The sequence below is a fragment of the Cnephaeus nilssonii genome (genome assembly GCF_951640355.1).
Source record: "Cnephaeus nilssonii genome assembly, chromosome: 1".
In the NCBI taxonomy this organism is placed as follows: domain Eukaryota; kingdom Metazoa; phylum Chordata; class Mammalia; order Chiroptera; family Vespertilionidae; genus Cnephaeus; species Cnephaeus nilssonii.
In genome coordinates this window covers 36298489-36325647 of record NC_137072.1, presented here as the reverse complement: position 1 = coordinate 36325647, position 27159 = coordinate 36298489, and the positions used below count along the sequence as shown (strand labels likewise).

Genomic DNA, 27159 nt, shown 5'->3' with positions numbered 1-27159 from the left:
TATATTATTTTAATTCTCAATAAAAACAAACATCCTTATTTGGAAGTGTTTATTATTTCACAAAATAAAAATATTTTTAAAAAGAAGACAGGGAAGCAGTATGAAACTTCAGAACTGCTTTTTAATCACCTTTCCCAAGTGCAGAAATCCTCTATACACCCCTGGAAGCAGGAGATTCAGGGAGAACTCATGGTAGATATTTGATGGTCAATATTCTTCAGAAAATGGATAATAGGGGTGATCAACAGCACTGAAAGAGAAAGATGGATAATCATTTACTAACTCGGTCCCATGCTGCCAAAGAGAGGGTTTCTCTGTGGTTGCAGTCAGGATGGGCTAAAAACTCTCTATTTCCAACCATGCTCTTCCTTCTACCTCAACACGTAAACATGCAGCTCCTGGTCCATGTGCTCAATTCCCACATTCACATTTGGCAGAAAAGCCAAGTGACAGGAAGTTTGCTTTAGATTAGAGTTTGCCATAGGATGTAGGAGCCAGGGCTGAAATATGGAGGTTGTTTCAGGCCACGTGTCACTTTTGTCCCTAGATCATGAGAACATTCACAGTGAGAATTCTGCTGCTCTTTTAAACCAATTCATTCAAGAATTCAGGGTCCTCCTGTAACTCTCTTGAGGAGCTAATATGTATACCTGCCAAATGAAATTATTGCTTTCATACAATTTATAGAAGTACTTGTCCAGGTTCTTATTTTCCTTTTAAAATTTGTCCTTTCTGATTTGATTTCATTAAAGAGTGCATTCTAAGAAATTATGTGTGCCAGGACCTGTGTGTTGACAAAGGTATAGGAAGACAGGTACATACAATCACAGGCCTGATAAAGATCACAGACTTTGACTTGAAAGCCCTAGGAACAGAAAAGTTACTTCCCACATTTTTTCATTTATAATGTCTTTTCTCAAATTTACAAACATAGCTTTATAAACAAGGAGAGTTTTGAGATCTTTCTTTTGAAACCCAATCTTTTAAAAAATATATATTTTATTGATATTTTACCGAGAGGAAGGGAGAGGGATAGAGAGTTAGAAACATCGATGAGAGAGAAACATCGATCAGCGGCCTCCTGCACACTCCCCACTGGGTATGTGCCCCCAACCAAGGTACATGCCCTTGACCAGAATCGAACCTAGGACCCTTCAGTCTGCAGGCCGACGCTCTATCCACTGATCCAAACCGGTTAGGGCTGAAACCCAATCTTTATTCTATAACTAAAATGATATTCCCTTATCTCTAAACTCCTCTCATTTGATGAGTCTTCCTTCTCTTCAATCCTGAGACCCTCCTGCAGTAACTGAACAAGGGGCCTGCAATGTTTGTGAATAAGTTGAAGTCAAGGAGTCAGGGGCTGCCAGGGGCTAGTCTCCTGAGGGACAAAGGTGACCCTGAGCAAGTCCGAAATCCAGAAACCAGAGAAATCCAGAGGATCTTATGTTGGTGTACGCCCCTGGGGACACATCAGTCACTAGGGGCAATTAATTTTGTGACCCATTTATACATTTTGGTGAGATTATATGATGGAGGAAATGGGGCTTGTGATGAGGATAAAAGGCCAACGGAGGGAGAAATTTGGAAGAAGTGGACAATGCCTTGGAACAGGAATACCCAGTTAAGGGGAAATGCCACTGACCCTTCGGGGAAGAGGTGGAAGCGGGTCCAAGGATGACTTTCTGACACCCACATACACTTGCCTTCCTGGGCCCGTCCTCCATAAAGAATACTAATGTTACATTTTATAGTTGTGTTAGGACAAAAATGAATAGAGTCCTGGCTGGATTCATTACTACATGATCATTAATATAACCATGTTTCCTCCTGATTTTAAAAAGCATTAAAGATGAAACATTTTCATAGGCTCCTCTAAACAATTCTATAAATGGAACCACTTTAAAATAGAGCCAGAGCCACTATGCCAGAGGAACTAATTCCCCAGCATGCCTTATGCCTCACACTTATGGAATGTTAAAAAGGGCAAAATATCCTTTGGACTGGGCATAGGCAACACTGTCTCAGGGAACAGTTTGCGAGGATAATAAGAAAACAGTTATCATGAGTAATGGACTGATAACTACTAGACTGGAAATTAAAAATATTCTTTAGAATTAACATCACTGCTTTCCTTCTGGAGATGTAATTATTGTTCCCCTTCCCTTTCTTATAAATACCCATTGCCTTTGTCTCACAATCTGAACATTATTGGGGCTTCTATCTAAATTAATGTTTTCCCATTAGCAATTCTTATTGATCTCAACAAGAACTTGTTCCCTCTTACTTTGAATGGCCTTTTATTTTGAGACTAGAGGCATGGTGCATGAAAATTCATGCACAGGGGAGGGGGATGTCCCTCAGCTCAGTCTGCACCCTCTCCAATCTGGGACCCCCAATTCAGGACTACTGGCTCCCAACCACTCACCTGCCTGCCTGCATGATTGCCCCTAACCACTTCTGCCTGCCAGCCTAATCACCCCCTAACCACTACCTACCCTGTCAGCCTGTTCAATGCATAACTGTTCCCCTGCCAGCCCAATGCCCCTAAATGCCCTCCCCTGCCAGCCTGGTCACCCCTAACTGCCCTCTGCTGCCGACCCAGTCACCCTAACTGCCCTCTCCTACAGGCCCGGTCCCCCCTAACTTCCCTCCCTTGGAGGCCTGATCATCCCCAACTGCCCTACCCTGCTGGTCTGATCGCCCACAACTTCCCTCCCCTGACGGCCATCTTGTGGTGGCCATCTTGTATCCACATGGGGTGGCCATCTTTGACCACATAAGGACGGCCATCTTGTGTTGGAGTGATGGTCAATTTGCATATTATCCTTTTATTATATAGGATCAGCACCCCTAAAGTGTAGTGTGCAGTAGGCACTGAGCCTTCTATGTCAAATGGGTAAGTCAGATCTTAGTGGGGGTATGTATACCAGGCACAGGAATTAGGGCATAAAAGTCATGTATTCACCATAATGCAAACTTTGGCCATTTTACCTATGGTCTGTTCTGGGCCCTGCTCACATTTCTGTTGGGTCAGAGACTGAACCTGGAGTAAACCTCTGGTCTGAGGTCACCAGGAAGCTCCAGATTTACTTCTGCAGTAGAAATCAGGCCCATCTTTCCTATTTAAGGAAGCTGAGTCCCTCTGCTAACCTACATATTACAGGAAAGAACCCAGAAAAAACAATCTACAAGTCACTTACAATGGTAATTTAAAAAATCGAGAATTTCTGTTCAGGCTGTCAATTGCTTTCATGTCTTCTGGAGACAATTCGAACTCCAAAACCTGGAAGGAAAGCAAGAATCACATTAAACTCTCCCCCAAGGCAGAGAGCTTCCACCTGGGAACATGAGGACCTCCTGGTGGACAGAGGCAAGGAGAACACTAGGGGAAGCGTCCGCTGCCATCACTTCCAGGTGTACTGGCCTGAGAACTCCCCTCCTGGGTTCACCATGGCTCCTGTCCCTCTTCCTCTCCTCCTCTGCTCCACTCCACAAAAGAAAGGCTTTTATAAGTCATCAACTCCAAACCTCTCTAAGTGAATTGTTCGCAACAGAAATAACAAAACTTTTTCCTCCTAAACAAACAGATAATTGGATAATCTGGACAGAATATCTGCAGACTGGATCAAACTTTAGTTCTTGCCTCCACCCTGCCATATAAACACCCTAAAATTTGACAGAGCCTCAAACTTAAGCAAGCTTTGGAAGAGCAAACCCCTATGAAGGCCTCTTCAAGAAGCTACTGACCTCAAGAAAAGTTTTTGCTGATTATTCAACCACACACCTGCTCATTCTCTCTCTAGTCAGGCTTACTTCCCAGATAAATCTTTCTGATTTATCTTTGAGACACTTATAGTCCCAATATTCAGAAAGGCCTTCTTTCAAATAAAGTATCTCTTACTTAAGTCCAATTTGTTTTTGTTTGATGATATAATTGACACTCCCCTAATGGAGCATCAATTAATAGCAAAGCAGACAGCTCTTTTATAAGAAATATTAAAGTGGGAAGCTCATTATTTCATCCAGGGAATAATTTCATAGAAAACCCAGTGCCTCTATCTATATCTATCTATTTTATCTATCTATCCATCTTTTATTCATCTTAAAAATGTACTCCAGAAGTGACTTGGTTGTCATAATGTATATATTAGCGTGTTAAGTAGAACTGAAAAATAAAATGGGATTTTTCTGATTGGGTTTAACAATGAAATTTAGATTTGTCTATTAAATATTTGCATAAACTGAATAAACTAAATATACAGCTTCAATGTTTTGGAGCAAATGCATGATAAATAATATACTCTAAATGTCATATTTTGCAAATATTAAAATGATGAAATTGTTAGCTGTCATCTTAAAATGCAATAGAATTTACATAGTTCCTCATGAAGTTCACAATAAATAAGTTGAAGATCACTGATTGATCTAAGGCAGAGGTCGGCAAACTCATTAGTCAACAGAGCCAAATATCAACAGTGCAACGATTGAAATTTCTTTTGAGAGCCGAAAACTGACTTTTGCGTATGGGCCACGAAGTTTCAATCACACTGTATGTGTGCACCTGCATGTGGTATTTTGTGGAAGAGCCAAACTCAAGGGGCCAAAGATCCGCATGTGGCTCGCCAGCCGCAGTTTGTGGACCACTGATCTAAGGGACCAGACAATATATGAGGGAGAGTTTATGGAGAGATATTCATAAAGATAAATTTTTAAAAATATGTTCATTAGTTAATGTGGTCAGTCTATACACTTGTATGTAGCTTCCTACCTGCCATGTGCTCTTCTGGGGAAAAGATATTAAAAGATGACCCAGAGAGAGTCACTGCATTTAGGGTCTCCCAGTCTAGAGGGCATACTGACATATAAACAAGCAATTTTAGTTTAATAAGGAAAAAAATCACTAACAGTGCCATGTCAAGTGCTATGGTGACCCACAACTGTGCTGGGGTATCCCAGTGGTTTAACAAAGCAGCTAATCCTATTTGGGTTTGATATTGAAATAAAAATAGGAGTTTATTCAGTAGAGAAGATGAAAGAGAGGAATCAGGGTTTTAAAAGTCCCTTACTGCATGGAAGGACTCCTAAAATTGATGAAAACAACAACAACAACAACAACAGAAAAAAACCCGCAGCAATGATGTGCGCTCAACATTGCACAACTAGGAAGCAGTAAAGCCGGGCCTAGAGGCCATAAAACCTAGGACTCTGAGGCCAGTGCTGTATCTCCCACCCTTCCAAGCTGCCCCCATAGCACAGGGGAGAGATGCATGGGAAGGAATGAACATGGGTGCGTGCTGAAAGGCAAGAGAGATGGCCCCCAGTACAGCACCAGTTCCTCACTCTGGAGAGACAGTGGCCAGCCTGTACCTGGAAGTTCTCTTTGATTCTCTTCTCATTGAAGCTCTTGGCCAGGACCACTACCCCTCGCTGCACTTGGTAACGCAGGGCCACCTGACCTGGACTTCTATTGTGTTTCTTGGCAATGGCCTTCAAGATAGGGTCCTCCAAGAGAATGGGGCTATCCTTTTCCACCCTGAAAACAAAACCAGAGCATGTAGATGTGAAGGGTGTAGGACCAGAAATTTAAAGTGTGCTGTTCCCTTTCCCCCAAATTCCCAAAATAATCAAGAGAAATGTGTGTAGTACAGTGCATCCATTTATCAACATTGTATCGCCAATATTTATGCATGACAAGCTGTGTAAATTATATTATAAAATAACATTTAGAGTGGGATTTGGAGTATGCATGAAACAAGAATGAAGGAATGGCGATGACTATGGAAGTTCAGTGACAGTACATGGGACCTCACTACAATATTGTGTTGGATTTTTTATATTTGAAGTTTTCCATAATAAAATGTTAAAGCTTAATTTAATTATTTTAAATTATTTGGGTTTGATATTGAAATACAAATAGGAGTTTATTCAGTAGAGAAGATGAAAGAGAGAAATCAGGGTTTAATTGTGTGTGTGTGTTTAATTATTGTTGATAATATTACAGATGTCTCCCATCTCCTCCCCTCCACTTTACCAGCCTCCTCCCAGCCCCTTCCTAGGTCCCAAAGAAAGCTTAACCTTTTTGCACTTGGATGTCGAGTGTGACTCAACAGGGTTAGCATTAGAATAAAGGAATCCAGAAAAAAGCAAGGGTTAATTTTAAAAAGTGATCCATCACTAATAGAGTTGCTGACAGAGGTTAAGTCTGATATTCTCATTACCAGTTTGGGTCTCTTTGGGACCCCAGGGCACTGTAGGCAACAAGAACAATGTCCTTGGACTTGCAGAATTCCAAGAGTTTGCTCTGGTTGAGATACGGGTGACATTCCACCTGTGAATTACCAAGACCAGAAGGTATCAGAATACATGAACCAATATCACATAAATTTGAAAAGCCTTTGAATGAATATATGTACCATATTTTCCAGATTGGTCATTTTCTCATGCATCTTCTGAAATACCTTCAAATGCTATTAGTTTTCAGATGTGATAAAACACTTTTCTTATTTTTTATTAGTGCTTGAAATGATGAAAGACTGTTATACCTGTTCTGTGACCTCCACATGTTATTTCCTATAGAAAGAAACTAAGATTCCTTAGAAAAAAATGGCTGATTCCAATACTGGGCAGAAAAGCTACAAATTGAGCCTAGGACATCTTTCATTCTAGAAAACAAAGAGGACAGGAAAGACACAAAGTGTTGTCAGAAGCATCTTCTGATTAAAATGATGACAATTCAATCATTGATAAGAAAGTAACTATATTTGTTGAAATTCATGAATTCACAATTACATATTGAAGTGAGAGACATATTTTATAGATTATGAATCATTTTCTACAAATACATTCCTAGAAGTAATTAAGTAAAATGAAGAGTATAAATATTTGCCTGGTTTCTTGCATGATTTTCAAACTGTTTCAAAAAAGGGATATACAACTTTATAATATCATAGTGATTGAACATTGGCAGCATTGTTATTTTTAAAAATTATTTATTTAAATGAGTTATCCACTTCCTCACTTTCCACTTCTTTGCTCTCTTTACGGCTTTTCCCCTTACCACTCTGTAACTGCTCCTGCTATGTTTCCCAGGAACTCTGTGTCATAAAACCCCATACTTTTTCTATCCCTAGTTGGATTGGCTGCTCCCAGCAGGATCCACCCCATGGCTCATGCAAACCTTTTCAAGGGTCTTCTTTGGTTTCCTTGACACCACCTGGTCTCATTTTCTTCCTCCCTATCTGCCAACTCCTGCTCAATCCCCTCACCAGTGCCTCTTGGCCTAACCTTTAAATGTTGACTTTCCTGCCCTCTCCTGTTCATTCTTTGAAGTTCCGTAGGAGAGGGAATACATTTCTCTGAGTTTAATTGCCACCCATAAAGCAATGGCTCCAAAATATGGACCTCTCCTCTAGCCTTGACAGCCTGCCTGAGCTCCAGACCAACACTACCACCTACCAACTCAGCATCTCTACTTGGATGTCTCCTGGGAACCTCCAACCCACCTCTGAATAACTGAAGTAATGATCTCCCCAATCCACTCAACATGTTCCTTCTCTGGAATTTCCTATTGTTATAAAAAGAACAATTACCTGTGCAGTTGGCATCAAGCCAAAAACTTGGGGACACTTAGTCAAGAAAGAAGTTGTGGCCCAGTCAGGGTGGCTCACTGGCTGTGTGTTGACCTATGAACTAGGAGGTCAGGGTTCAATTCCAAGTCAGGGAACATGCCCAGGTTGCAGGCTTAATCCCTAGTAGGGGGCGTGCATGAGGCAGCCAATCAATGATTCTCAACATTGGTGTTTCTATCTTTTTCTACCTCTCGCTTCCTCTCTGGAATAAATGAAAATACATATTTTTTTAAATAAGAAAGAGGATGTGAAGGGCAGAAAGCAAAAGAGTTGCCATGGTCATGCACTCACCTGGTTGCAGACGGGCTTGTACTTGAGCCCTGGCTTGTTCAGGATCATCTCCAGCAGTTTGTGATTGAAATTGGACACCCCAATGGACTTGGTTAAACCTGCATCCTTACACTTCTCCAGAGCCTAGGGAGAAAGGTCATGTGAGGCAAATCTTTAGTGCAGTTCAGCCCTTTCATTTGACATTGAACTTTGTAAAGACTGGAAATCTGTCTTAACATACATAATTATGTGGCTGAACCAAACATCTTTATCACTTGGACATATTTTTTCCTAGTGTACTTTATTGCTATGTACACACAGCTTTTGTCCTTGAGTCTGTGACATGCACACCCAGGACAATAAATAGATATTAAGATGCTTTTAAATTCCCCTCATCTCCCTGCCTCTTCCATGGTGTGTAATATGCTGTTAGGCACGTAACACATGGTGTCATAGTTAAGGGCAAAGAGGAACTCTTAGGTTTTCCACTAGTTAAAGTTTTTATGCTTTCTCTTCCCTGGAATGGTGAAACAAGTGTACGGAATGGGGTGTAGAAGACAGGCTTTTTCTCCTCCTGCTAAGCAGACAACAGCCTCCCCCTCTCTGGTGTGTTTATCTGTCCTGGGATAGAGCTCTAACTCCTCTGGAGTTTGCTTCTGAACATGCCCCTTTTAGAGCTCACAGACTCAACCAGGTAAGTGTGGCAAAGACACTCCTACTTAGGACCACAGAAGTTTACATTAAAAGAAGACCTTACTGCCCTCCAGGCATGGCTCAGTGGTTGAGCATTGACCTACGAACCAGGAGGTCATGGGTTCAATTAACGGTCAGGGCACATACCTGGGTTGCCAGCTTAATCCTCAGTGTGGGGTGTGCAGGAGGCAGCCAATCAATGATTCTCTCATCATTGATATTTCTATGTCTTTCACCCTCTCCCTTCCCCTATAAAATTCAATAAAAACATTTTTTTTAAAGTAGACCTTAGCTGTGATCCCGTTCAACTCCCTTGCTTTACAGATGAGAATACCAAACTACAGAGGAGTTTGGTGACATGTCTGAGGACAGACAATGGATGGAGCCAGACCCATTTCTTCTGATCCCCATGCACTGATGTCCACATTATCCCACTGACTTTGGGTGGCAGTAGCAGTACGTACCTCCCAGGTGTCACGCAGGTCCACTGTCTCTAAAATAAATTTCCCGTTGGCATCTTTAGGCATAAGCTCCTCTCCAGGCTGGAATACAGGGAAGGGAGAAGAAAGAATTTTTTTAAAGAATGATCTTTCTTGTGCCTGAGTAGCTTGGTAACACAACCTTCAAGAGGCTGTTATTACTAAGCAGTGTGTGTGTGTGTGTGTGTGTGTGTGTGTGTGTGTGTGTGTGTGATGTAAGAGAAGACATTGGGGGAAAGGAAGATAAAAATCAGTTGAAGCAACTCTCTCCCATTTACCTCCACTTTCATGTCCACACACTCCCCCAAAATTCCACTACGAATGAGTTCCCCTACAGTTAGAACTGATTTTGTTTCCCAAGGACAGGCTTGTTTGGATGATGGGATTTCCCTTTACTATTAAGAATGTGTTTTAGTTTCAATTTATGTTAACCCAACTCAGAGATAGTGAGAACACCAGATGTGCTAGCAAATGTCCACTGAGGAGAGGCTGGACCAGTGATACTCAAAGGAGCCCAGTGTACCAACATGGACCACCCTACAGTGCCTCCCTCTTGACTGGGCTGAGAGGTGTGGACTTTCATTGTGTTTTTACTATCTTTGTAACTCAGCTTTCTTGAGACCCTCTTCAATAAGGGGGAGCACATCACTTAGACATGGAGGGCAGTGTCTTCAACTCTTTGATGTGAAATACACTTGGGCATAACAAGGAAAACAAAAGCTGACCTTCATAGCTATTGGCACATGGATGATGAATAGATCTACATAGTCAAGTTGAAGTTTCTTCAGTGACCTTTCCAGGGCAGGTCGAACCAATTTTGGTCGAAAGAAAGTAGACCAAAGCTGCAATAACAAAACAAAACAAAACAAAACAAATTTAAATGGTTTGTGATGTCACACATTTGGGAACTGAAATTAAACTTCATGGTTAAGAGATTGAGCAGTGAGTAACCAACCACTGTGGTGGTCTCAAAATAGGAAGTTCTGGGGCTAAATTTACGTTACTTACTATAAATGAGGTTTTTAATGAGATACTGAGATTTATTTGAGTGACTGTAAGAAAACTGTCAATAAAACATAGATGGGCCAGGAAAAGCAACCTAAATGTTTCAAGGATTAGCAAACACATTTCTGAAAGGAGAGTCAAGAAATGTCAGGCAAGGGGACAGGGACTCTACTGCCCTACATAGGAAATGCCTGGAAGCAGGACCGCTGAGAGGCCCACATTCTGAAAACAAATCATCATTGACGTGGACACACATAGGACCATTCTGTAGAGACCTCTGCTCTCTTTGTGTTGGAAGCAGGGTTTTCCACCTAAGAAAACTTTTACAAATTTCAGCCAATTCAGCGCTGACTTGAAAACAGTCTTTCCTAGTCTGGTTCCCCTCTCAGGATAATATGTCAACCTCACTTGGATATGTGCTGAGAGAATTTGCTGAAGGATGAAAGGAGTGGACCCACTCTGCAGTGGCTCAGTCAATCCACAAGCAAGATGGAGAAGTTAAGTGTCTTTATTCGTGTTTTACATATGAATGCTGACCCTTGTTCCAAGAGTCTGAGCAACTGTGTCCCACCCTTAACACAACCCCAGCAGAGCAATCCTTTTCTTCTTTCTGTTTTTCTATAGTGGGACTTTACAATATCAGAAGATAAAGAAATTATTCAAACCAAGTTCAGAGATTTTTGTTTTGTATTTGTTTTTTTACAAATAGCCTATGTGCTCTGACAAGGACCTACTGTCACTCACTCACAGCACCTTCGTGGTGTAGAATAGGTCCTCTCTCTTCACAGTGCCGTCCGCAATCTTCTCTCGAAGTGCCTTGCCGACCTCCACCTCATTTTCATAGACATATGCTGCGTCAATGTGACGGAAACCTACATCGATTGCCACTTTGGTTGCCTCAGCGGCCTTGCTCTTAGGAACCTATAAAATATGAATAAGGAGGGTTGGCAGTTGACCTGACTCAAAGAGATACAACTTATTTCCATAAGAGCTGTTTCTACCTGTCTCCTGTTCCCGTTTGATGGGGCAGGTCCTGGCAACAAACCTGTACTCTGGGGGCATGGATTAAACTCCAATATATCCTCTAATCTGAAATGAATTAGTGAAATGGACTCCACCAGGCAACATGGGAAATTAAGTCATTTAATAAAGAATTTGTTCCACAGGCACACCCTCTCATCCTCACTCCTTGTTTCCCACTGGGGGAATTTATGTTGCCTGTTTGCTCAACTTTAGCATCTGCCAGATTAAAGGACCTGGTTCCCAGGGGAGGAAACCTTCTACCAGGTGACACAGGGAAGGGTTCCACCTACTCCAATGCCATGACTACTCCCTAGTTATTCAGGGCTCACATGCCAGGAGAGCCTGAGTTTACCAGCAGATTGCTATATGGACAATGGTACTTGATCCTGCTTTTCAGAAGAAAACACAGTGGCCTCTATGTGATGGTGGCAGGGAGGAGCATGTCTGGAGTTCAGACAAGTCACTAGGGCAGCTCTTGGTGCTTCTATGATTGGTAATAACCATGAAGGAACAATGTTAGCAAGTACCTCTGGGCAAGGAAGGGTGTGGTAACCAGGTGTTCAGACCTGTCAGTGATATGCCCCATTATGCAAGCAACCTAGACCAGCAGAAATAGTGCCTGAGTGTGACCAGGATCTAGAATGTCTGGCAGAGAGGGCAGGAAAGATTATAATGGCCGTGGACCCAACTGGAGCAGTGGAGAGTGTCCGTGTTGTAAGTCTTGGTTTTGTTGTAGTTGTTATTGTATTTATAGAGAGGTAGATAGATTACTAAATGACAGCATCAGGAATAATATTTTAATCTTATCCCAACTTTTTTGTTGTTACTATTAATCCTCACCTGAGGATACTTTTTAATTAATTTTTTTAGAGAGTGTGGAAAGAAGGGAGGGAGGGAGGAGGAGAGAGAAACATTCATGTGAAGGAGACACATGGATTGATTGTCTCTTGTATGTATGGGATCAAACCTCCAACCCAGGTGCATGCCCTTGACCAAGAATCAAATCCAAAAAGCTTAAATGCATGGGCTCATGTTCTAATGAAACGCAGGCAGATAGGGCAGGGGTCCAGTGGAAAATAAATGGAGGTGGGATATAGGCAGGGCAGACATGGCAGCATGAACAAGCCTAATCACAGAAACCAATCAAGCAGAAATAATAAAATGTTTCTGGACTCAAAGAGGGAGGCATGAATAAACAAGAGAGGGCCTGCAGCAACCAGGTGTACGAACGCATAGAACAGCAAGTTCAGCATAGGAACAGAGAAGAATACATAGAAACAGGGCAAGTTCAGGTCTGTTTCTGGGCAAGAATTGAGGGAATCAAATCAGGTGATGACATGGATAAATATGGAAGCAGGTTGTAGCAAATATATACCCCTGGACTACCATGCTTGACCAGGCAACCTATTATTGTGCACTGTAGGAAGCCATTATAGGGTTAAGCCTTGGACTGACCTGCAGGCAAAGTCGCAAACAAGTCCCAGCTTGGAGGGCAGAGCCCTCTAAGCATAATTAAGCTTGATCTTGTGACTGCTCCCTAGATCTTTCCTGGGTAGCTAATGGGCTGTGGGAGGTGCAGCAAGTGCTGCCAAAACAAGTGAAACTTACAAGAACATTGTAAATTACCTTGTTTGCCCCTGACTATATATAAAGCATCAGCTTTGCAGTCTGGATCTGTTCTGTGGCCTCAGCCAGGCACAGAAAATCCACCTAGATCCAGATTATTCTCTTGTCTGTCTTTTTCTTCACCCTTCACCGCCCTCCCTTAGGCTTGCTGAACCCTAGACTGTGCTGTCGTGGCCCAGTGCACCCTCCTCATTAAGGGAGTCTGAATCTGCTTGTAATAAATTTTCCACACTTTTGCTTTTATCTTCTGCAGAGCTCATTCTTCGACCTTGTGAGACACGACCCTGGGAGAAAAACCCTTGGCTTACTGTTCTGGTCCTCAGTATCACTAGGAACGAAAGAGTGTGATAACCAGGTGCTCAGACCTGTCAGTGATTACCCAAGAAAGGCCTTGGACCCAATTGCAGCAGTGTAGGAAGTCTGTGTTACAAGTCTTAGTTTTGTTGTTGTTATTGCATTTATAGATAGATACATTACTGAATGAATAATCTATCATGATTAACATCATGAATAATTTTTAAATCTTATTCCAACTTTTTTTGTTGTTATTGTTAATTCTTACCCCAAGATGTTTTCATTAATTTTTAAAGAGTGTAGAAGGGAGGGGCAGAGATAGAGAAACATTGATGCGACACAATGATTGGTTGCCTCTGGCACATGCCCCCACCAGGGCCAGGGACTAAGCCTGCACCCAAGGTACATTCTGCCCCTGACCAGAATTGAACCCTCAAACCTTTAGTCCTTGGCTGATGCTCTATCAACTGAGCAAAATCAGCTAGGGCTGGACCATACTTCTTGTTCCTTCCCAGACCTGCAGTGAACTCCTGATAAGATTGGGGAGTTGCATTTAGAAAAAGAACTCTGATTAGGAAGCAGAAGATTCTACATATTTTGCTTTGACTTTTGTACTCACTAAGCAGATGCGCATGTTACTTTTATTTTAAAACATGTTTTTATTGATTTGAGAGAGAGAGAGGGGAAAGGAGAGGAAGAGATAGAAACATCCATCAGCTGCCTCCTGCCCTTCCCAGACTGGTGATCTAGCTGCAACCGGGATATGTGCCCTGACCTGGAACCTAACTGATGACCTCTCGATGCATGGGACGATGCTCAACCCACTGAGCCACACCAGCAAGGCACATGTTACCTTTATTCTTGGGAGGGGATTGTGGGATCTTTTGTTCTATTCTCTGTCTTTAACGAGATTAATAAAAGTTGGATATAGTGTATGTAAGACATACCCTGTGCTGACACTATAAAGTGGAGACATGGATAATTATGTCATTGAAAACAAACTTCCCTGTCTCAGAGCTATTGGTTATTAATATTCAATGTCATCGCTCTGACAAGATGGGATGACTTTCTCTCTGTCATTTATGGGGGCAATCCCTCCCAGGCAACCACAAAACTGCCACTTCCCCACCATGACCAGAGTTGGACCCTAGTGCTTTGCAGTCCACCATGGGGACATGTGGGTAATACATCTGATGAGCAACACAATTCTGTCTCCACTGTTACTTGTGCCTCCTCAAGTTTCCTTTCTGAATGCCTAACACTAGAATGATAGTGGCTCCTTGTAGGACCAAAGTTTCAATGACAGGAATTCCCTGGCAAATACTTCCAGCCCCACAAACCCACAGCAAAGCTGCCAGAAGCATCATGTTAATTTCCCCTCCTCCTGGGCTCACTGCCCAGCAGGGGATTTAACAAAGCTCTGAGGGGGAGATGGGTCCAAGAAGCACAGCAGAGCTTAGAATTTAAACAAGTAAGAAATGAGAAGAATCAAAGCACTTACCTGGGCTAGTTATTGAGGAATTAAAGATAATGCATGTAAAGTACTTAAAATACATGGTAAGCATTCCATATACATTCAATAACCATACAGTAACAACAACAATAATAATAATATAATCCACCCTCAGAATTATCGCCTCTGACTCTGACTCCTCAGAGGCAACAGCTCATCATCCCACTGAGTACAAAGTCAGACATGGTGAAATGGAGGCCACATGAGTCCCTCCAAGCCACCACCCCTCCACGCCTGTACTAGGCCCTGGTAGGGCTGTTTGCATTTAACCCGCTGGTACCCTGGGTTTGACTTACACCTTCAGAAGCAAAAGTGCCAAATCCAAGCACAGGCATGAAGTGCCCATCATTCAGTTTCACAGAATGAGTACGTTTGGAGTCCATCACCGTTTACAGTCCTGGCTAAACTGGCTGACTTTCCTTCCTCTTCCTGACTGCAAGCCAAGTGGAAAGTGAAGCTCCAGATCATTTATTTCTACCAACCACCAGCGAGGCGAGGCGGGGCTGGGATTGCCGCTGCCCAGATTCCACAAGGAAACCAATCAATGACTTTGTACTTCTTCCAGGTCTGGGCAGGCACAGATCCCAGAAAGAGCTATAGAACTGTCACGCACACACTACCTATTATTACCCCTCCTCGCCTTGCCACCCCCAGCCCCCATGAGGGGCGTCTGAATCTGCTTGAAATAAATTTTCCACATTTTTGCTTAAATCTTCTGGTCTTCGGAGCTCATTCTTCAGTGTCGTGAGACACGACCCCAGGAGAAGAACCCTGGGCTCACCATTCTGGTTATCAGTTTTGGGGGTTCAGTCAGAAATTCAACCTCTCCACATCAAACCGGCAGTAGGTCACCAGACAGAATGAAGAAGGACTGCAGGTTCAGGTTTACAGCAGTGCTCTAGGCCCAACAGCACTTTCTACAGTGCTCCCCTGTGGTTCCTAGGACCTTTGAATGTAAGTACCTCATCAAAAACCTTAGTCTGGGACATCTTCAAAAGTACAAGTTTCTGGGAAAAACTTGGCCACGTTTGCAGATCAAATTAACTCATTACAGCTTTGATTGCTAGATCATCTGCTTTCATCTTTGTTGCTAAAAGTCTGTAAAGTGGATTTGGAGTTGCTATAATGTATTTTGTTTTGTTGGGAATATGGTTTGAAACTAAGTATGTTTAAAATATGTCCATAAGGGTCAATCTAAGGAATGCTGGTTGTTTGCTTTTCTTGATTATTGAGGATTGAGGCTTCTAAGAATTATTAATTGGAAATTATACGATTTAGGTTATAAAAGGCATGATGCATAGAGATGCATTTTGAAAAGTAGCTATTCCTAAAAGTTGTATAAAGGTTTGTGAAAATTATAAAAGGTTTATAAGGAAAAATGTTAGATGGAAATAAAATCAAAGCCAAACAATGTGGGCAATTTGCAACCAGCTTGTAACTAACAAACCATTATCTTTCCCAGCCAAGGACCCAAAGCAAATGGTTTTAAAAACCTCCCTATAGAAAGGGAGGGGTGAAGGGGAAAGAAAGAAAGAAAAAAAAAGGCCATTTTACTCCCTAGGCACAGAGGCCTGTAGTCTTAAGGCTTGGCAAGGTAAAGGTGCATCTCATGATTTCTGAAAAGACCATAAAAAACAAACAAACAGGTAATCTTAAGAATTGATCTATACCAGAATATTTAACAGAGTACTTTTGAGATCTACAAACAGGAAGGTATACACACTGAGGAAGCTTGATGGGTATTTCAAAAACATTAGAACCATCTCAGACATGTTCAATCAGGAACATGGGTTAGTACAGGCTTCCCCACATCTAGAGCAGGACAGGTGCCTGGTAGGACACACTGGTAAGTGCACACGGTCCAGTAGGTCAGTTCTGTTAAGTGGGATTATTACCCTAGATCTTGCAGTTAAGTGCAACTAGTTCAGCGGATCTTCTTTTGTGGTCGCACACAAAGAGGCACTAATCCTCCATCATTTATCTAGGAGGGGTGCCCCAAACAGAGAAGGTAAGATCACAGAGGATGCTGGACATCTTTTTGTGTGTTTTCATACAGATGGAAGTACTTCATCCACACCCCGTGCAGATAGTCCTTGGGAAGCATTCAATGCATTGGTACGCACTCAACCCTCATACCCTTAAAGAGAAATGCCTGATTTTCTTTTCTACCCAGGCTTGGCCTCATTATCAAATGGCAGATAGAGAGAGACATAGTCCCCAGAGGGAAGTGTTAACTACAATACCATCTTGTAATTAAATCTTTTCTATAAGAGGGAAGGAATTAGTTTAAGTTTTCATATATCCAGGCTTTCTTTACTTTAAGAAATAATAAAAAATTAAGTCAGCAATACAAAATCGAACCACAGCTCTTGACAACCTTGACCCCAAACAAAACCAGAGAGTCAAAAACCCCTAGGAAGGTGACTGGGCCTAGTGGCCCACAAAATACACCTAAGCTATTTTGTCCTCCTAATAATATGGAACCTCTGGAAGGACAAGTCCCACCAAGACCCAAGGGGACTCAGGCACCAAGCCCAACTACCATCTGCCCTCTCTAGGCAAAGGCAGGGGGATAATTTTGACCCACCCTGGTCCAGGTATCATTTTCCTTACAGGACTTAAGACAAACTAAAAAAATTATTCCATCCCTAGGAAGCTGGTTGGCCCCTCTTCTCAGCCCCTTGTTTAGCTATTTCTATTACTTATCTGTGGCCCTTGCTTACTAAACCTCCTTGTTTTGTTTCTTCTCCCACAGAGGCTATAAAACTCCAAATGCAGCCCCAGATGGAAATGATTGCCTTTTACCCCTAGACTTGCTCCTCCAATGGGACCCGACAACAGCTCCCCAAAAATGCCCACTGTCAGCAGGAAGTAGCCAAAGTGATCACCCCCTGCTCCCAACAGCAGTTGGGGGATCTCCTAATCAGAAGGGAGACTAAGAAGTTTAACTTGAAACGCAGGCAGATAGGGCAGGGGTCCAGTGAAAAACAAATGGTGGTGGGATATAGGCAGGGCAGACACGGCAGCATGAACAAGCCTAATCACAGAAACCAATCTGGCAGAAATAATAAAATGTTTCTAGACTCAAAGAGGGAGGCATGAATAAAAAAGAGAGGGCCTGCAGCAACCAGGTGTACGAACGCATAGAACAGCAAGTTCAGCATAGGAACAGAGAAGAATACATAGAAACAGGGTAAGTTCAGGTCTGTTTCTGGGCAAGAATTGAGGGAATCAATCAGGTGATGACATGGATAAATATGGAAGCAGGTTTGTAGCAGATATATACCCCTGGACTACCAGGCTTTACGGGGCAGCCTATTAGTGCCCTCCCCATGAAGGGAGTCTGAATCTGCCTGTAATAAATTTTCCACACTTTTGCTTATATCTTCTGCTCTGCAGAGCTCATTCTTTGGCCTCGTTGGACACGACCCCGAGAGAAAAACCCTTGGCTCACTGTTCAGGTCATCACTACTACTAGGCAAGAAAGAGTGTGATAACCAGGTGATCAGACCTGTGATTACTCAAGAAAGGCCTTGGACCCAATTGGAGCAGTGTAGGAAGTCTGTGTTATAAGTCTTAGTTTTGTTGTTGTTGTTATTGCATTTATAGATAGATACATTACTGAATGAATAATCTATCACGATTAGCATCATGGATAATTTTTAAATCTTATCCCAACTTTTGTTGTTGTTGTTAATCCTAACCCTAACCTGAGGATATTTTTTCCATTGGTTTTTCAGAGTGATTGGAAAGGAAGGAGGAATGGAAGGAGGGAGGGAGGGAAAGAAATATTCATGTGAGAGAGACACATAGATTGGTTGCCTCCTGCATGTAAAGGATCAAACCTTCAACCCAGGTACATGCCCTTGACCAGGAATCAAACCCACAATGCTTAGATGTATGGGCTCATGCTCTAACCAAAGAGTAATACTGGCCAGGGCTCATTTCAAATTTTAAAAGAGGTCTTTTAATAAATTCCCCTTTTCCCATAGGAAAATATTAGAACTCTGCCCGAAGTTCATACTCTCTACACCAGGCAATTTTTCATCCTTCTGTCTTCAGTCCTTCGTGTCTTCTGTTTCACATATGGGGAGGGGCTGTATGAGGCTGCCCCTTGGTCAGCACCAGAGCTTCTGTGAAAAGACTGCAGTAAAATAGTGCCTCTTCTACTTGAATGGAACCGATCCCACTGCTCATTAGATTGTCTGTGTCTGACATCAAGCCTTCCTGAAGCTCAGCTCACCTCCTCCTTGGAGCCTCTCCAGAATACCACAGCTCACATCAGCTTCCCTCTTTCTGAACACCTCAGCTTTCCCTGGCATTAATGATATAAACATTGTTAGGTAGCTGTTCAGCCCGTCATTCAGTGTCTTTATCTAGTTGTCAAAACGCCAGAAAAGCAGAACTATGATCTGTGTAAACTCTCCCCACTGCTAGGATAGATTTTACTATCAAGTTGAAGTTTACTCTTGACTGTGGAATTGGTTAATTGATTTATTAATTAATAATTACATATTCTACCTGGATTCTTTTGAGAGCCACACAACATAAAATAAAAAAGCCATTGTTTCTTTCTTCCCACCAGGCCAAACCCTGGCTTATTCATCCTAATATTTATCTCAGCCTCTGAGGTGACTAAATCAACATTCTGGTTTCACATACTGGGGGTTACATAAGCCTGTCCCTTGGTCAGCACCAGAAATGCTGTGAAAGGACTGAGGCGACAAGACACCTGAGCCAGATCAGGAGATTCTATAGCAAGAGCAGGTGGACGCAGGAGGTGCCTGGAGAGCTGGCGGCTGCTCCTCCCCTCACCACTCAGGCACTGCCTGTGGGCAAGTCAGCAGGATATGTATTAGGCCTGCCTCGGGTGGCCAATGGTCAATGCCTAATGACTAAATCTGAGACACTGAGTTTGCACATTTCCAAGAAAACACACCTGACTGAACAAAAGAAGTCACATGCATGGACACTGGACCATACTTTTTGTGGTTATTAATTCTTATCCCAAGATGTTTTTATTGATTTTTTAGGGAGCGTAGAAGGGAGGGGGAGAGACAGAGAAACATTGATGTGTAAGAGACACATTGATTGGTTGCTTCCCGCACATGCCCCACCAGAGCAGGGGATCAAGCCTGCAACCAAGGAATATGCCCTTGACTGGAATCAAGGCACAAATTTCAATCATCAGGCCAACCCTCTATCCACTGAGCCAAACCGGCTAGGGCTGGGCCCTACTTCTTGTTCCTGCCCTGAACTGCAGTAAATTGCCAATGAAGTTGGGGGAGTTGCTTTTAGAAAAAGAACTGATTAGTATGCAAAAGACGATTCTATATATTTCATTTGGCACTTTTGTACTCACTAAGCAGATGCACATGTTACTTCTATTTTAAAACATGTTTTTACTGATTTTAGAGAGAGGGGGAGAGAGAAGGGAGAGCGGGAGAGAGATAGAAACATCCATCAGCTGTCCCTGACTGTGCATCTACTAGTAGCTGCAACCAGACATGTGCCCTGACCAGGAATCTAACGAGTGACCTCTTGATGCATGGGGCGATGCTCAGTCCACTGAGCACACCAGCCAGGCACGTGTTATTTTTATTCTTGGGAGGGGATTATGGGATCTTTTGTTCTATTCTGTCTTTAATGAGAGTCATAAAAATTGGATATAAGGTATGTAAGACATACCAGGTGCTGAAACTATAATAATGGAGAAATGGCTAATTATTTCACTGCAAACAAACTTCACTGTTTGATGGCTATTGGTTATTGATATTTAATGTCATAGCTCTACTAAGATGGATTGGCTTTATATCTGTCATTTATGGGGGCAATCCCTCCCAGGCAACCACAAAACTGCCACTTCCCCACCATGACCAGAGTTGGACACTAAGAGCTTTGCAGTCCACCATGGGGACATGTGGGTAATACATCTGATGAGCAGCACAATTCTGTCTCCACTGTTACTTGTGTCTCCTCAAGTTTCCTTTCTGAATGCCTAACACTAGAATGATAGTGGCTCCTTGTAGGACCAAAGTTTCAATGACAGGAATTCCCTGGCAAATACTTCCAGCCCCACAAACCCACAGCAAAGCTGCCAGAAGCATCATGTTAATTTCCCCTCCTCCTGGGCTCACTGCCCAGCAGGGGATCTAACAAAGCTCTGAGGGGGAGATGGGTCCAGGAAGCACAGCAGAGCTTAGAATTTAAACAAGTAAGAAATGAGAAGAATCATAGCACTTACCTGGGCTAGTTATTGAGGAATTAAAGATAATGCATGTAAAGTACTTAAAATACATGGTAAGCATTCCATATACATTAAATAACCATAACAGTAACAATAATAATAATATAATCCACCCTCAGAATTATCGCCTCTGACTCTGACTCCTCAGAGGCAACAGCTCATCATCCCACTGAGTACTAAGTCAGAGGTGGTGAAATGGAGGCCACATGAGCCCCTCCAACCCTTCCCCACCACTTCCCCCGCCTCCCCCTCCAACCCTTCCCCACCACTTCCCCAGCCTCCCCCCGCCGCCACGCCTGTACTAGGCCCTGGTAGGGCTGTTTGCATTTAACCCGCTGGTACCCTGGGTTTGACTTACACCTTCAGAAGCAAGAGTGCCAAATCCAAGCACAGGCATGAAGTGCCCATCATTCAGTTTCACAGAATGAGTACGTTTGGAGTCCATCACCGTTTACAGTCCTGGATAAGCTGGCTGACTTTCCTTCCTTTTCCTGACTGCAAGCCAAGTGGAAGGGGAGGCTCCAGAATCATTTATTTCTACCAACCACCAATGAGGCGGGGCTGGGATTGCTGCTGCCCAGATTCCACAAGGAAACCAATCAAGGACTTTGTAGTTCTTCCAGGTCCGGGCAGGCACAGATCCCAGAAAGAGCTATAGAACTGTCACGCACACTACAGGAGCTGGGACTGTCTCTCCAGCACTGCTCACCCTGGACTCCTAAGTTAAAAAACAACACATACAATTAACCATGGCAAGTTGTACTTGATAATCACAGCAGACTTACTCCACAAGACGCACAATAGTCACTAGGCTGGCCATCTCTAAACACTCATTCTACTCGAGGACCTTAGTTAAGGTCCTCACCCTTCATTTGGTCAAAAAATACCAGCAAGCCCCGGCCAGTGTTTCTCAACAGTTAGAGAGTCAGCCCATGCACTGAAGGATTTGATTCTGGTCAAGGACACATACCTGGGTTTAAAGTTCATCCCCGGATCCTTCGGGGTATGTAGGTGGAGGCAGAGGCAACCAATCTATATGTTTCTCTTACATTAGTGTCACCCCCACCCCTCTCTCTTACAATCTCTCTAAAAAAAAAATCAATGGAAAAAATGTCCTGGAATCAGGATTAACAACAACAACAAAATACCATCAACAAAGACTTTATTCAGAATTTCTTGAAATGAGCTCAATGCCTGGTCTCCAGCACACATGTAACACAATTCTTTAGGAACCCCAGCCCCCAATTTCATTATCTTTTGCCCTGTAACAAAACCTCACTCCACCTTCTGATTCTCTGTGTTTTTTTCTTTTAGTCTTTTTGGCAAGAAAATAATTGTCTGACATCCAGAATGAATTTCTGTAAAGAAATTGTGAAAACAAATTGGCCTTTGTTTCAGCTTTGCCTCCTCCTGGAACAGCCTACTCAAGCAGCCCCTTGTTCCGATCAGCCTTATGACCCTGATTTATCCTAAAAGCATGTGCTCTGTCCCTGGGATTATGACCACCTGGAGGGGTAATCACTCTCTCCCATGTGTCCTCACATTGTCACATTGTTATTGTCTATTAACGCCATTTAGAAAACCCTGTTAGTGAATTACACTCAACTAATAAGAAATTTCTGCTAGATAAAACCCCTAAGCGAGAGCATCCTTAGTGTTGCTGTGCTTAATGCTACCATTCCGCCATGCTTCCCCCATGCTGTGTTTATTTGTGCAGTGGTGTTTTGCAGCCAACCACAGGATGTAATATTGTAATGTATCTTGTTTCAACCCATCCCTCTGGCTGGTCAAAGTCAGAATTCCACCAGATTCTAGTATTCCATGTATTCAGTATTTATCAAAACTATACATTTGATGTGTGTACTTTCTATATTTTCATTGTAAAATTAGGGCTAAGTTCTGTGTCAGGTTATAAGAAAATGCTCTCTATTGATGTTAATAGCCTTGAGAACACCATTCAACAGGTTATCAATTAGCCTAATCCCTCCCTCTTTCATTATCAATTAGCCTAATCCCTCCCCCTTGCATTATTTACCTGTATTTTGAACTAAATGCCTTGTTGAAGTGCAGAGACACTGTTTCTTCTTACTTCCTGACTCAGCAGCCCAGGAACTTATGTGTCAATTTCTTCCTTAGTAAAGTCCTTCCAGCCTCTTAGGCTCCCTACTTCTCTGCTAAAAAGTTCTCATAAAACTTGCATTTAAACATCACCCTAAAACATGTTTAGAGATTGATATCACTCCTCACAGTATGGTTTGAATAATCCATCTTCCCTTTGCAACTGAAAAGATAATACCTCTCCTATTTTCTAAGATTTCTCAAAGGCTAATAAACCCTATTGCTTCTCAGCTTGTATAGTTGGTTAAAATAAGGGGCCATGTTAGAAAGGCCTACATGGCAAGAATTTGGGGGTAACTTTTGGACACCAGCCGGCAAGCAACTGAGGCCTTCATGCCATCAGCCCCCATGGAACTGAATTCTGTCCATCACCATCTTGGAAGCAGACCCTTCCCCAGCTGAGCCTTCAGATGTGACCCCAGCTTTGGCTGACACCTTGGCTGTAGCCCATTGAGGAATCTCAGTAGAGGATCCAGCTCAGCTGTGCCATGCTACATAACAAATTATTACAAAATTAGCAACTTGAAACTAATACAGGGAGACAGGTTAAATGGCAGTTATAATTTAGCATAAGGAGATAGGACATAAAGATTCCTAGGAGATCATATGATAGAAAGCAGGTAGCCCATCCCAAGTGGGTTAGAGATGCTTTTACAATGGCCTTTATATGGTTTTTTAATGACGTCTGAATATTCAATAATTGTATGAAAGTGTACTTCATTAAAATACATATTTAATTGGGTAGCTATAATGTGCAAGACACAGTTATAGGCATTATGGAAAAAAAAAGACAAAATAATCTTTGCCTTTGTGGAGATGACATTCCATTAGTAAGACAATAAACTAATTAATATAGAGAATGAAGATCATGTTGTGTGATGAGAAACACTGGTTGAGAGAAGTAACTAGTGCAGATCTTTGCTAAGTATGAAGTGAGGGCATTGATATTTCTTCAACTGTATAGCAGACTCCTAACCTTCCTCATCCTTTGAGAACATACCATTATTCATTTTTCTGGATGTTGCTGCACTTTTTCTCCCCCTCACTTACTCCTTCTTCTATTTCCCGTGAAAGCCAGGACTGAGTAATAACTGCTAACAACAGTACCCAAATCCTTAAGGGACCAAGTAAGACTCCCCCCCCCCCCCCCCCGCCCCCGAGTGAATCCCATTTGTCAGCATCACCCTGTAGCTGCACCGAGGGAGGTGCTTGCTGAGTTTTCTCTCAGGACCCAGCAGCTAGGATGACAGAATAAGGTTTTGTTTTTTCTTTTCCATGCTGAGTCAATTACCTCGCAAGAGGAACTTGTGTCCCAGCCCTTCAGTCTCAAATACCAGCTGAGAAAAGGCAGGATTATTTTCAAGAAATTTGCTGAAAGGGAAGAACAATAATTGAAACAAAAGCTAAGAAGAATTGGATGCAGTCCAAGTTATTCTAAAAGGAGATTTAACTAAAGAGAGGACAAAGTTCAATTAGTTCTCTGAAGCAAACAGTGACTCAGGGTAATGAGAAAGATATGAATGTACCTTTCATGGGAATAAAATGTCACACACAGACAGAATCCTGCCTGTACAGGTGGGAATCCATTGTGAAACAATAAAAAGTAACTTTCACGGATAGATTCAGAACCCATTTTAACTTGACCCCCCTACCCATATGAACAGAACAGAACAAAAAGTTGGCCTTCAGGCTGTTAATCTGACCCCTGAAGAATCTGGTTAAGTCCATGCCCCTTTTCACTGGCCCACAGGGGCAGGGTCATCCTCAGCACCCTGTTTCTGTTCTGTGGCTGCTCTTCGCCCTCACTCCCCTGCCAGGTCCCACAACAGCCGAGGCCTCCTGCTTTGGGCCTCTGGCTGCCTCTCCCAGGTCTTCCATTGCAAGCAGAGGCTGCAGCTCAACACGGGGTCTCCTTATGCACACTCCCTGCCGCTGGAACATTATGACAAGGCCCTCGCTGAGTTGTCAGCTAGGAGACCATCTGAGTCATGCAAGACTTGAACTCACAGCTGAGGATCTCCCAGAGCTGCATGGGACTCCATCCTTCCCCCTATTGGGGTCTCAGTTCCAGGGTCACCTCCTCAGAGAGGTCTTCTCTGCTGGATCACTCTACTCAAAGTAGCACTTCTTCATCTTCATCTCATACCTGTTTTAATTTCTTCAGCACAATTGCCACTCTCTGAGATCTTATCTACTAATTTATATTTTCAAGCATATTGCAACACTAACCCCTGCACCCAGAGAGGCTCCCAGCACGTAGGTGGATTAAAGAAAAGATAGACAAAGAGAATAAGCTGGATGTAGGTGGATCTCCTGTGCCTGGCTGAGACCACAGAGAGCGATCCAGAGAGCAAGCTGACCCTTTATTTTATAGTCAGAGGTAAACAAGGTTGTGGTCACCATAGTTACAATGTTCTTGTGAGTTTCACTTGTTTTAGCATCACTTGCTGCACCTCCCACAGCCCATTAGCTACCCAGATAGGATCCAGGGGCCTCATAAGGTCAAGCTTAATTATGCTAAGAGGGCTGTACCCTCTAAGCTGGGACTTATTTGTGGCTCTGCCAACAGGTCAGTCGGAGGCTTAACCCTATAGTCGCTCCCTAAGGCTAGTTTCGTTATTCGCTGTTCTGAGATTCTGTGAACTCCAAACTGTTTCTAAATTCTTATTAAAACTTGTATCCTACACTGTGCTCAGCTCTGGGGAACTGACAGGCCCATCTCACACAGGAACAGAGTAACAGCAATTTTCACCCCTCCCCTCAAGGCCCTATTGATTACAGCAGTGACAGTTTTCAGCAGGTACAGCCAAGCCCCGCTGAGTGACATATCTAACCACAAGGAAAGCAGCAGCACAGCAGGCTGGCGTGACAAGCGTCCACAGGGAGGCAACATGAACATGTGCGAGACAACAGCCCTAAGGAGATTTCAAGATTGCAGGAGACACTTTGAGGGCACAGCTCCAGCCATGAGCCAGCCAGGAAGAAAGAAACCATGCTGACTATTTACTAGTAAATGGGGGGAAACGCAATGTGGGGAACTGGTATTCAAATTGTGGGCGCATCTGGGAAGCCAATCGGGGAATGATGGAGCCACGCAGAGGTCCGCAGAAGCAGACAGCCACTGCTTGCTGCTCACGAAGCTGAGACAAAGGAAGCGAGAGGACAGTTTCAGCCCAGAGCTTGTGGGGTCATCCCTGGCAGGGGCTGCAGGCATGGTGGGCCATCTGGGTGAGAGTTAGAAGTACTGACAAGATAGAAGCTGCTGTTGCCTTCCTCAAAAAAAGGAGGGAAAAACACCCGACACCTCCCTCCATTTCTAATCCTCCCCTCAGTGCCTCCCAATTCCCAAATCCAGTTGGCAACCAGCAGACAGGGAAGCCAGGACACAGATTACAGAGGTAAGCCCTCCCAGCTGCGACCTCAACGAAGGGTTAAAAAGGGTCTGAGGGCCAGCAGTATCATCAGTCAACCCAGCTGCTCCTGGCCCAGTGTCCTAAATGGGCATTGCTGAATGCAGCCTTCTTCTGTATTCCCTGCAGATGCGGCCGGAACATTGGATTTCTTAAGTGTAAGGGTGTGAACTTGGTGAGGTAACTAGAGAATGTTAACACGTGCTCCTGGGGAACTGCCAACCTTCTTTATCATCCACAAGAGTCAGGTAACATTTGCCAAAAGTTGGGGTTAGCCCAGGTGGGGCTATAATCACATGTCCTAACAGGATTCAGTTCAGCAAATATTTGCTGCATTTCTCTTACATGCAAACACTGCTCCTATTTTTTTTTTTTTTTTTTAGGTCATGCATGTAGAAACAAGTCTAAGAATTCTGAAATTTGCTTTTGCAGGGCTGTATCCTTAGATATTTCCCTGACACTAAAATGGGAGCAACCTTCTTTGAAACAAGGACATAGGAGTAATGATAGCTGGATCTTGAAGCCCCTCGTTCCAGACGTAAACTCCTTCCCAAATCCAGCCTAGAAGTCCAAGGATTATGCTGTGAGTTATGGTGCAGCAAACATCAGGAATGTGAGTGCCAATGGTCTGCCATCTGTTGTTTATAACATGCTTTGCCAGGAGAGCCCAACAGTTGGAAAATCTGGCTTTTCAGAGGTGCAGGGAGGGAAAACCACGCAGAACATATCAGTCTCATGAGTTAAGCAGATTGAAATCATAGCACCAGAAGGCTAAGGAAGCTGGATATTCTATGGCAGGTCCCAGGAAGCAGGAGCTAGTAGTAACAGAGTCCCAGTAATGTGCATAGGA

The 27159-nt window shown here is 43.1% G+C and overlaps 1 protein-coding gene across 1 annotated transcript; it reads right to left on the bottom strand.

The window, feature by feature from the left end:
- Nucleotides 1-207: 207 nt before the first annotated feature.
- On the bottom strand, nt 208-14917 carry LOC307097915 (aldo-keto reductase family 1 member C15-like; the record flags this gene model as incomplete). The annotated part of the gene is made up of 9 exons (XM_079768196.1): nt 208-250; nt 3204-3286; nt 5371-5536; nt 6222-6331; nt 7923-8045; nt 9059-9136; nt 9799-9915; nt 10832-10999; nt 14831-14917. 9 exons carry the CDS (start codon nt 14915-14917, stop codon nt 208-210), a joined length of 975 nt encoding a protein of 324 aa, XP_079624322.1.
- Nucleotides 14918-27159: the final 12242 nt, after the last annotated feature.